At 30.1% G+C, this 12,833-nt stretch overlaps 1 protein-coding gene across 1 annotated transcript; it reads right to left on the bottom strand.

Moving 5' to 3' along the window:
* Positions 1-832: 832 nt before the first annotated feature.
* Positions 833-3,844, bottom strand: LOC113849844 (subtilisin-like protease SBT1.1). The gene is made up of 2 exons (XM_027480044.1): positions 3,650-3,844; positions 833-3,270 (listed from the first exon to the last, which is right to left on the bottom strand). The coding sequence occupies exons 1-2, from the start codon at positions 3,672-3,674 to the stop codon at positions 968-970; spliced, it is 2,328 nt and encodes a 775-aa protein (XP_027335845.1). The 5' UTR covers positions 3,675-3,844; the 3' UTR covers positions 833-967.
* Positions 3,845-12,833: the final 8,989 nt, after the last annotated feature.

Below are 12,833 nucleotides of genomic sequence, written 5' to 3' on the forward strand. Positions count from 1 at the left end.
ATATTTTTAAAATTATTAATGATAGTTAAAGTGATATGTAGTTAATAGCAAAAAAGTGGTATGTAATTAGGTAATATGGTAGTTAATAATGACTAGATTTGTTAGTTTCTGGATGTATATAAATCAATACATAACTAATTTTGACTTCATTCATTCATCAATATTATAAATATTGATTTTCTCACTTTCTCTCTAATTTTCTTTTTCATGTTAGATTCAACCATGTGTCTCAATAACAATCTATATAACTATATCATTTTATTGTAATAAAGTAAATAAAATTGATATAAATCATAAACAAAAATGCATTTATGTAATATTATTTATAACCTAATATATTGATAAATTAATTTTTAAACTTTATCAGTGAAATTTGTGGGCTTACATTTAATTTAACTATTTGGTTATCTAATCACTTTTGAGCACATTACCATCTCATTCACCGGGTCACAATATGTTAGTGACGTAACCACGACTCTGGAATTTGAACTCTTGATATTATGAATAATTCTTTGATAGTTAGTGCTCTTAATTTGATACTTTTTTTTATTTAAAAATTTAAAGTAGGAAAAAAAATTATACATAGTAAGTATCATATTTTAATAAAAGGATTATATATTCCTTCTAGAGCACAGAAAAATAGAGAATGCCTATCCAGCAAATTTTTCATGTAAATCCAATCGCTAGAGCAACATATAGAAGTCTTAAATCTGAATGGAAAGAGAAAATTTCTGAAATAAGCTAAACAAAATTTCAAATGATATTGCTTAAGTATGAGCAATAATTGCATGATAAAGATGATCTATTTTATTAAAAGAAGTGTAAAGGTGGTAACAAGTATAGGTTAGCTCAAGCATGTCTTACAAGTGATGGATCATCATTGATCAAATAAAATTCCATGCTAAGAGCTTAAAAAATAGTTTTCTGCTTCTCTCAAATACTACCATCATTACAAAGACCATCCCCATTACTGCCATGTTACTGCTATAGGACTTCTAACAGTATATTTATCTGAGACCCAAGTAAGTGATCCAAATGATGAAACACCAGTAACTGCTGTTCTTCCATTTGAAACAAAAGTCACTTTATAACTTAATTTCTCACCAAGTTTTTTGAAACTCAAATTCCTTGGTTCAACAGTAACTGATACTCCCTTTGGTGCTTCCACTTTCACTGCATAAGAACTTTTGGGATTTCCTACATTTGTGACTACCCTCTTGTATGTCACACTAGCTTTTAGTGCACTTATCCCAAATAGCACAGAAAATGAAGCATAGTTCAAGTCACCACCTTGAAGAACTGAATTTTTGGGACATTTAAAATTACCTTTTGACAACAAAGCAATCTGGGAGGATGTATATTTCAGGCTGCACAAGTAGTTTAAGTAGTCTTTGGCGGTGATGTCATAGACTAACCCTGGATCAGAAGCTCTTTCAGGGTCAACATGGCCTGAACCAAATGCAAAAGGGTTAGCAAACGTTGAATTGTTTGAGCCAATGTCAGCAATTGGAGCACCTTTATTGTTTGATGTGCTAGCTGTAGTCATCAGTGCTGATTTGATAGCTGCAGGTGACCAATCTTTATGCACAGATTTTATCAATGCAGCTATGCCACTAACATGAGGACATGACATTGAGGTACCTGAGACTATGTTAAATAGTACCCTTCTTTTGTCATTCTTGAGAAAACTTGGGCTAGTTTTGGGAGGCCATGCAGCCAAGATGTTCACACCAGGTGCTGTTACATCTGGCTTGATTACATCTGGTCCCACTGCACTTGGTCCTCTAGAAGAAAATGCTGCCATAACTGGTGCAGGGTCTTCAAAAGTTGTCCCTATGAAGGAAATTGAAGCTGTTGGTGCTTTTGATGAGTGAATGTAGCTTCTGATTACTTTACTTGCTGAGGCTCCTACGGAAGTGGCTGGCAAAACATGAGGGTCAGCAAAAAGCTCTTCTCCTTGGTTTTCTGAGTTGAGTAATATCATTCCTGCCCCACCTGAAATCTTCACTTCCTCTCCCTTTTCAGTTCTACTATTTAGTCCTCTTTCACAAGCAACTATTTTTCCTTTGACAAGCTTTGGATCAAGTGAACCTTTGAGGCAGTACTGTGCTGTTCTTTGTGATTTTGAAGAATTACCATACACAAGAGGCAATTGGTTTGTTTTCTTTCCCTTATATAAAGATGACCCTTTGAAAACCTTTCCATTCCCAAGCTTGACTTGTGTTGGAAAGCTTCTGTCAGTGTAGCTAGCAGCAACAGTCATGAGCCATGGAGCAACATTTCCAACAGTTGATTTAGAGGGTCCTGAATTGCCTGCAGAACAAGAAACAAAAACTCCATTTTGGGTTGCTCCAAATGAAGCTATGGCAATGCTATCATTGTAATAAGGTCTAGCAATGCCACCTAAAGAGAGTGACAATACATCAACACCATCAGCAACAGCTTGATCAATAGCTGCCAATATATCAGAGTTAGCACAGCCTAAACGCCAGCATACTTTATAAGCAGCAATTCTTGAGGTATACCTCATTCCACTGGCTGAACCTTTGGCCAAGCCAAAAAAGCTGGCATTACTCACCATGTTACCGGCTGCAGTTGAGGCTGTGTGTGTTCCATGTCCTTGTGAATCTCTAGCTGAACGATAATCCAATGTTTCATTGATTCTTCCAGCAAATTTTTCATACCCTTTGAGAAAGACTCTTGCACCAATAAGTTTCTTGTTACAATTTGAGGTAGAGAAGTTGGTGCCTACTTCACAAGCACCTTTCCAGTGAGAGGGTACTTTGGACAAACCTGTGTCATGGAAACTGATATGTTCAGGCCATATTCCTGTATCAAGAACCCCTATGATCACATCTGAGGCCAAGTTAGGGGCACTCCATAGTCCTCTTCCATTCTGTAGGCCAAGAAAATGGGGGGTGTATGTTGTGTGGAGGGTTAATAGTTCATCAGGTATGGCTGAAAGGAAACCATCGACTTGGTTCAAGTACTCAAGCTGTTTATTTGAAAGTTGAGCTGCAAAACCAAACATGTTGGTTTCATAAACATAAAGAAGCTGAGGGGCTATCTCTTCTTCTTCTTCAAGTGAAACTTCAGAGATGAAATCAATGACTGATTTGAACCAAGGTTTTGTGTTGTCTTGGGAATGGACTGAGGCTCTGATCTTGGTCTTGTCCATGTGTATTATGTATGTATGTTTATCCATGAGAGCAACTGAATTTGTCACCATAAAGGCAACGAATAGTAGGAGTGTCCTGAAGATCATGTTGCCTACAGATAAGAAACAAAGGGGGAAAAATCAAACACTGCATAGAATATTGGATCCAACAAAATAAAAATATGAAGTATAAATATGATATACCATATCCAAACTTCTATCTACTCTTTTTCCTCTTATACATTTTTTTCTTTTTTGCTTAGTTTTAGAGGAGACATGATTCTTGGCAATGCATACTATCTCTAATCTTTCTTTATGTAACATATTTTGTACACTAGGAACATTGATCAATGATAACTTAAAAGAAAAATTTCCTTGTGTGTAAATAAAACTACGCAATGATATAAATGCTAAATAGCAAATCACAGTCTACTCCAAGACTAGTGGCTATGAATAAGCAGTGAGATAGAGAATGAAGATAGATGACCAAACCTATACTGAGCTTATCAAAGAACATGAAAAAAAAAAAGTGGTATGAGGGATGTTAATAAACTATAGATGTTGAATCTTTAATAGGCACATGAAGAAGCTAAGCCTGAAAAAGTTAAAAACTTTAATTTTCTGTGTTCATTGCAGTTCAGCAATGAGTCTACCTTTTGTATTCTTATCTTCTACTTCAAGACTGCATCCTTTCTATTGGATGATAACAATCCACAGACCTACATAGTCCTTACATACATATTGTGGATGGGGTAACAGGTCTAATCATGTGTCATTGGATATTAAATGGAACAAATATATTTCTCTATCCAATGCCAAATTATGTCACTGAACATAAGAGTTCATTCCATGTTACTTTTGGCATTCTTTAGCCTCTTATGAGAACCTTTCTAATTGAAAATTTACATTTATAATGTAAGATTATTTCTTAATTTGAGAATTGACATATCCTTTGAGACAGTTATAGCAATGCTCATGTGGGCCATAGACAGTCGTAAGTCAATTAATTAGCACTATAATTGCATCTGACTCTACCCCAAAATGGTCTTGCCGAGAGAAGATGTTGCCTCACACTCACCGGCTAATTAATTAGTGCGACTTGATCAGCCTAACAAATCTTCGGGTAGAGATTATTTTTAAGAAGTAATCATAAAGTTTTTTCAAAAAATTCATAAAAAAAAAAAGGAAATACTTGCTTTTTTAAAATACAATTGACTAAACATATACTTATTTTAAAGAAAACTTTAAAAATTGTTGAAATTGTACCTCGACAGGTTACAAAATAAAGATTAAAACAATCCTTACTTTACAAATTAAATTTTGAAATTGAGCTAGACTTTACGGATCTTCTAATGCTACCTTCTTAATATCACAATTTTTAGTGCAATCTACATGATTCCGCCATTTTTCCAATACAATTAAAAATATTATAGATATCCAATTTTGAGCATGAAGGGATGAATCCTTAACTTAGTTTTTTTTTTTAATTGAGTTAAGTCCTAGCCTAAATTCAAGAGAAAGAAGAAGAATAATTTCATAGAATTAATTCACTGAATATTCCATTCTCAAACACGTGCTAAATTTTAACTACTAATTCACATCATGTGGCCAAATTAACCAGATACACCCCAGATTGCATTACTTTGAGATTCGTATAAATTTTTCTTCACCATCTTTGCCATGGATAGCATTTGTGATCATTAGATCAGTTCCAACAACTGCACAAGTATATTAAGTGATTTAAAATCTATGCTTCAAAGTGTTTTTCGTTTAATCATGTCCATATTATAATCTGCTGTTTACTTTAATCTTACATGTGATCCTCATACACGTGTACTTAAAGCCATATTCTAGTGCATGTGCATAAAAACTGGTGGTTTATTTAGTGCATGGGCTTGTTATGAAATGATGACCTTGCCCATTTTGTTCAATTTAGTGGAGTCATGGTAATCTTTTCTCATCCGGAAGGATGGTGGGTCGGAACATCTATTAAGAGATTTCTAAGTGGGTTGACAATAGATCATTTGGTTTTTTTCAGCTCTTATGATTTCTGATCAGCATGCTAGCTAGCGTGCAAGTGTTTATGATTATTACCATGGTACATAATAAGAATGTTATATGTAATAATTTTTTATTATAATTTATAGAATTTATTGTATTAATAATATTAAAAAATGTTAATCTTAGTACTTTATAACTGAGTTTAAGTACTAAAAAATAATATTTTAAAAAAATATTTATTATATTTTTATAACTTTAATATAATAAATATATTTTTAATAAAGTTTACTATTTTTAAGTACTTAAACTCAATTTTAATAACTGAAGTTAAACTCATAATATATGTTAAAATATCCTACATTGATTAGGAATACAGTTGAAATTCTTTTCATAAAAATTGATAATACTCTTCTTATAAGATAGCTTTTAAAAGTGAATTAAATTCATAATTCTTAATATAGTATGAGAACTTATTCAATTTGAATATTGAATTGTCCACATATATTTAATTCTGTTGAACCACTTGTATAGATGTTTAATTCTGTAAACTTCTCACACTAGATGTCCAAAAAATGTGTTAAAATATCTCACGTTAGTTATAAATATAGCTAGAATACTTATTATATGAATTAACCGCAAATTTCTTAATAATATGATATTACAAATATTTTTTGAGGCATACTAGATAAAGGAATTTTTAGCACGTGTCAACTAAATAAGAATAGAAGGTTCTGTTTGGGGGACCAACACTTGAGTGAGGGACAAGACCTGTATAATGTATTTATGAATATTTTACAGTCAATGGTTGATAGAAGAATTCAAGAACGACCGGTGGAAGGGATTTTTCTTAGTTTGCATTGAATGTGTATCAACTTCAATCATATTTATAACATTCAAAATGTAGCTACGGTGAAGATGGTCCATATAGTTAAAATGGTGCATATTCATTAACATATAATAAGTGCTTCAAGAGTATTAAGATCTCTCCTCTTTGATATTTTGAGACCAACTGTTACTTATGCGCTGTACTATATGTGATCATTATTACATGGTGTTCTACTGAGATCTCAACCTTTCCTTTGAGTCCAATTTAAGGCAATCTTCATTCATTGATATGACATGTGCATTTGTCATTATTAAGTAATTAGAATCAGTAGAATATTGTTTCGAAGAATTTGTAAATTTATTATTAATTGATATTTTTTCTCTGTTTGAACCAAGCTTGAAGTTGATGGTCAATTATAGAACCTATTATAATCTAAAGTCAAAGTAAACAAAGAATCACAAAATTTTAAGACAATATTATAATGTGGAATATTTTCTAGAGAAACGTCAACAACACGGTAATTTTAACATATTTTTATTATTGATTAAAATTTATCAAAAATTATAAAAAAATATATTAAAAATAAAAAATAAAACACATAATTTTTATAATTTTTAATAGATTTTAACTAATAAAAATAAAAATATTAAATAATGTATGACTGACCTTTCTTATATTTCTATTCACATGACAATAGTTAAAGTTTCGTTTCTTAATTTGTTAAATGTAGATTATAAGAAATGATGTTGAATTGAGACTTCCCGTTAGGTTAGAATGCATTGATATACGATAATTGAGTAGAAAAGTTATGGCACTATATATTAAGGTCCATTACTTATGTGCTGGGCAAGGAAAAGTTTAAATTTGAATATGTTAATGTACCGGACAAGCTCCATTATCTTTAGATTATCATTAGTTAGGCAATGAAGATAAGAAGTTGATGCCAGTGCTCATTAATTCCATTAAACTTAGGTTTGTGAAGAGGATAATGGTATGGTTTATATAGGCTATAATGTGTATATATATATATATATACTCACAGTCACGAAGATCTGAGTTGAGTATGGAAGAGGAGGAAAATGTGAAAGTTGAAGAGAAAATATTTAAAATAGAATAAGAAGGAAAAGTTTAGGAAATAGATGAAAAACTCACTTAAATAATTTTATATAAATTTCTTTATTGTTTTAGAAAATAAATTAAATGTTCCGTTATCATCACAACTGAAAAAAAATTGTATTTTTTTCACTATATGAATAGTAATAATTTTAATATCTATTTTTGATATATATATAACTAGACTCATTGTACAATAATGATCTCAGAATACATATTTATTTTTTCCTATTAGAAAGTACAAATAAAATTAAAACAAAAGAAATTGAGATAAGCTCCATTGCTTGTGCTTGTAACAGTATCTCGACATGGATGATCATCATTTAGAAAATCGAAGCAAACATCTTGCGATAAATATACTGATACCCACATTTTAGGAAAATAAAGCGTTATTTTTTATATCTTAATTATAAAATAATTTAAATAAAATTTATTTAAACGTTCACCCAATAAATTGACTATAAAATAATGTTAGGCAAATGCTTACATAGGATTTTAAATAAACTTTATTAACTTTGAGTTAAGTATAAACAACCCATAATTTCTAGATTAACTGCACTACTCTTAACTAGTTAAAATTTCATTATAAATAACAAATTATATTATAATTATAATACCATAATAATAATAATAATAATAATCATTATTATTATTATTATTATTGTTGTTGTTATTATTATGCAGTTTTTTATATTTTATAAATGAATTATAATTAAATCCCTTTATCATGTCAAACTTTTACATTATTGAATACTTAAATGATAGAAATTAAAAATAACATTTAAAATAATATAAAAGATTGAATTATAAAATAAATTATATTTTCATATCTTCAAAATGATAACGATTGTGTTAAAATGGTCATAATAAAAAAACTTTAAGATCGTGAATTATAATTAATAAGATAGAATAAAATATTTTGTAAAACTTTTTAATTATTAAATAATAAAAATTGACATATTATTGATTTAATTACTAATAATTCATGTGAATAAGTTTTTGTTCATTTATTATTACAATAAATTTAAAATAATTCTTGTTATTTTGCAGATATAAAATTATACATTATTTTATTTTTATACTCTTATATTAATTTAGTAATATCTTAAAACTTATATTGTTTCAGTATTTTAATAATTTCAATTTTTTTATCATGGAGAAATTTAACTGTAATGTATTTTTCAAAGAGAAGGGAGTTTATGTTGTTTAAGAATTAAAAGAATATTTGCTTAATGATTTAAAATCCGTAAGAATATTGGTGTCAATTTTAAACAAAAATAAATGTTTTAGTATTTGAATTTAGCATTTTATAAAATAAAAAAAATTTGTGAATTAAAAATAGAGAGATTTTTTTTGTAAAAAAATGCATGATAAAAGGAGGGTATAAGTTACTATATAATGAATTTTAATATTATTATGCTTATTACCCTACAACTTTGCTGCCACAACTCATAAATCTCATCTAAATTAAAAAGAATTAAATTTATGTTAAAATTAAAAGCCTTAATTTTTTGTTTTCTCCTTCTTATGTGAATCCTTATAAAGATAGAAAATGAAGATAATTTCTCTCCTATTTGAACATGACTATTGTCCAATGTTGTATTGAAATCATTCTTTAAGTTTGTTGACCGAGTAAAATTGCTAGTCATTTAGTAGCTTCATCTTTTTTTTTTTTTATAGGCAAAACAAATCTTATTAAAAAGAGTTCAAGGGGAACTCAAAACCCATATATACAAAAAATTACTTACTCAGAGAAATAAAAAGCAAAAATATACTTATGCAAAATTAAGACAGATGCAATTTCGTGAGTTCAAATATCAATCAGCTAACATAATAGCTTCTCCCTTACTAACAAGTGATAACCATTTTCAAGATCTCAGAATAATAGAATTTAGGACTTTCCTCTCATCCAAAACATCATTGGAAAATATAATTCTATTTCTATGCAACCACAAAGACCACACTGTACTTAACCAAATAATTAATAAGCATATTCCTTCTCTTTTACTACAGCCAACACCAACCCAAGAAAGCAAGTGAGTCGATAAATCTGAAGGCAAAACCAGTGAGAATCCAAGCCAACGCGCAGTAAAGTACCAGATTTGAGATGAAACTGAGCACGTTAAAAATAAATGAGTTGGAAGTTCCTCCAAACCATGACAGAAACAACAAGTTATATCATCAATTTGAACACCACGATCAATCAGTAAACCTTTACAAGGAAGTGCATTCAACAACAATTGCCAAGAAAAAAAACCAAACACTTAAGAGGGACCTTCCCTCTCCATAGCCTTTGCAAGGCATCTGCCGTACACTGATCTACACTATTAGGACCACCAAAAAGTTCAAATAGCCATGAATACGCAGATTGCACTGAATAACAACCTGAAGAATCTACCCTCCATACTCATTTATTTTCTTGTAGTAACTTAATAGAAACTCCATCCACAAGCTCCAACAAAAGATTAAAGCTCGAGATCTCATGTTGAAAGAGTCCTCTTCGCCAACTAACATTCCAAACCCATCTAGTGCCATCATGAAAACCATTCTCCAATACACGTGATTCAGCATTTCTCGCCACTGCAAATAATCGCGGAAATGCTTCACACAATCGCACCCCTCCTACCCACTTATCTCTCCAAAAAAGAGTGTGTAAACCTGCACCCACACTTCTATCAAACTTCTCATCCAGCCATGAATTCCCTTGATGAATAACCTCCAGCAAATCACGCCACCACAAAGAACATCTGTTGTGAACTGATGAACGTTGAAGAGAAGAAGCTAATCTTTCATATCTAGATTCTAACACCCGCACCCACAATGAACTATAACAGTTAACACCTCGCCACAACCATTTACCAAGAAGCGCCCAATTAAACCACTGCACATTCCTAATGCCCAAGCCACCATTCTTCCGCGGTCTACATATAGTTTTCCATTTCACCCAGGGGATTTTAGATCCATCCTTAACACCCTTCCATAAAAAATTTCGTTGGATAGTGACAATTTCCTTTATTACCGACTTCAGCACCTTAAAAAAGGATAACGAGTGCAATGACATAGAATTAAGAACGGCATTAATCAAAGTCACCCTACCTCCAATCGATAAATACCTATGCTTCCATGACGCTAACCGCTTTTTAAGAGCCTCTAACACACCCTTCCATGCACTAGGCTTTCTCGGGTTAACACCTAACTGTAACCCGAGATACTTTAATGGGAAACTACCAATCTTACAATGTAGGAACTCCGCAGCCAAGTTTTCAAAGTCATCACCAGTGTTAATCCCCAATACAAAAGATTTATGGAAGTTAATTTTCATACCTGACATTAATTCAAAGCTACGCAATACTGCTTTCAAAGTCCACAAATTCTGCACCGAAGCCTCTCCCATAATCAATGTGTCATCCGCAAACTGCAGCAAAGAAATATCTGGTCCCCCTTCCCCAATCGTCACACCAGAGAACAACCCACAAGTCACTGCCTTCCGCATAAGAACTCCCAACCCTTCCGCTGCCACAAGAAAAAGAAAAGGGGCAAGAGGATCCCCTGTTTTAGGCCCCGCTTAATATGAATCTCCAATATAGGACAACCATTAATCAAAGCTGATAGGCTTCCCCCCACACACAAGCTTCCATCCAACTGACCCATTTGTCTGAAAATCCAAAGCTACGTAACATAAACAAAAGATATCCCCACTCTATTGAATCATACGCCTTCTCATAATCAAGCTTTAACACAAAACACCTCTTAGTAGCTTCATCTTTGTAACATGAAAGAGCATTTTTGTTTAGTTAAAGAATGTGTAATGAGTCAAAAGTATGTAAATAAAAATATTTATGTATAAGGTACGAACACTACCTGTAAAAATATAGATTTTAAGATAAATATTTTTTAAAACACAATTATAAAGATAAATATTATAGTATGGCAGTGCCATACTTAAACTCAAACAGTGTTATATATAATCTTTGGGAGGATAATGTAATATAATTTTTGGGAAAATTAAATTAAATTAATTCAAAATAAAAAGAATCCTTTATTTTGGAGAGATCTTTAAAATGTGATTAATTAACAACTAAAATTGAAATAAATTTGAAAAAGTAAGCTTAAAAATGAAAGAAAATGACACAAAGAAACTTAAGAAAAAGGAATATGATATTGGCAATGATAATCCCATCCACAAAGTGGACAATCATATTATAATTAATGACGTTTGCATGATACATTTCTTTCATAACTATGAATGACGCAATAAATACTTTTTTTTTCTTCAGAATAATTCTATTTTGACCATCAAGAAGCTGAAAAATAGATGGGAGGGTTGATTCTCGTAGTCTTAGATATATAATTTCACAAGTCAAGTCTAATCTTTGTCGTTTCTTCTATTTTCATTTGTATAAATAATTCAAATATTGCTGTTCACATCAAGAAAATGTGGCTGTTGATGTTATATATGTTAGTTTTTCCAACGTGCAAGACGGACAAGTCATTCAAATATAAAGTTCAAAGTTAGGGTTTTTAAGTCTCATAGAATGAAAATATATACCATTTTCCTCCTAATACATTGGCCATTCAAAACCTTGTAACAAGGTATTACTAACATTTCATTTTTATATTATTCAAAACCTTGAATTAATACATAATTTGGTAAAAGTGGTTTTTATTTAATAAGACTCACATAAGTTTTTATCAATAATAAAAAAAATATTTTTAAAAACATGCGTTGGAAAGTATTACTAATATTTTTCTTAACATAAACCAAGTTATAAAGTGTTAACTTTTTTTAGTATTGACCTTTTTTTTATATATAGATTCTCTGCAGTTTTAACAAAAATTGCATTTTATAGTTTAAATTTATTTAAATGAATGTGATAAAAAGTAATTTTTTTACTTAAGTTAAAAAAAATTTCTTAAGATAAAATTGTAAAAAAATGTATAATTTCATCGTATTCTTATTCAAACTACAGAAAATTTAAGAAATATTTATTTTTTATCAATTGCTATTTAGTTACCAAAGATCCTTACATATATCATCTTACTAAATATTCTAAATATATTGTTTAGTGTGCTATTTATACTAAACATAAGTGTGATAAAACCATTTGAAAGTGAGTTAAATTATTGAAAATGATGATAATAATTACAAGAACGATGATTTTAAAAAATTGATTAAGAAATAGTTGCAGTATTACATATTTTTAAATTATTAAGTTTTTGTGGCTTAATCATAAAATGTAATCACATGATTTTACACAAATGTTTCTCTAATTTTTTGTAATTTAGAGAGAGAAAAATAAATTTTTTTATAATTTTGTTTTAAGCGAATGTTTTTAACTTAAATTTTTTTTTTCCTAAATTTGCTTTAAGTTAAAGTAAATTTAAACTCCAGACTCTAAAATCCTCTTTATCAGTGTAGTCCATTTGCAGTGATCGTTGCACATATACTAATGGAACATTGCAGTTTTGTTGATTCAGGATTCCATGCACAGTGAATATACTTTAAATTGTGAACTACCTGACTCAAATTATTTGTTTGCTCGTAAAATATCATTCGTTTGAGAAGTTGTTTTTATTGTTAGAAAAGTTAAAATTACAATTATCTATTAAAATAAAAGAAAATTATAATTGTAACTAAATTAAAATAACTTTTAATTTTTGTAAAAAAATTAAAAAAATAATTTATTTTTATATATTTTTTAAAATTTCTTTTTTTCAAAAGCTGAAATAAATCAC

Source organism: Abrus precatorius, unplaced genomic scaffold (assembly GCF_003935025.1).
Source record: "Abrus precatorius isolate BTA unplaced genomic scaffold, Abrus_2018 Scaffold9, whole genome shotgun sequence".
NCBI lineage: Eukaryota > Viridiplantae > Streptophyta > Magnoliopsida > Fabales > Fabaceae > Abrus > Abrus precatorius.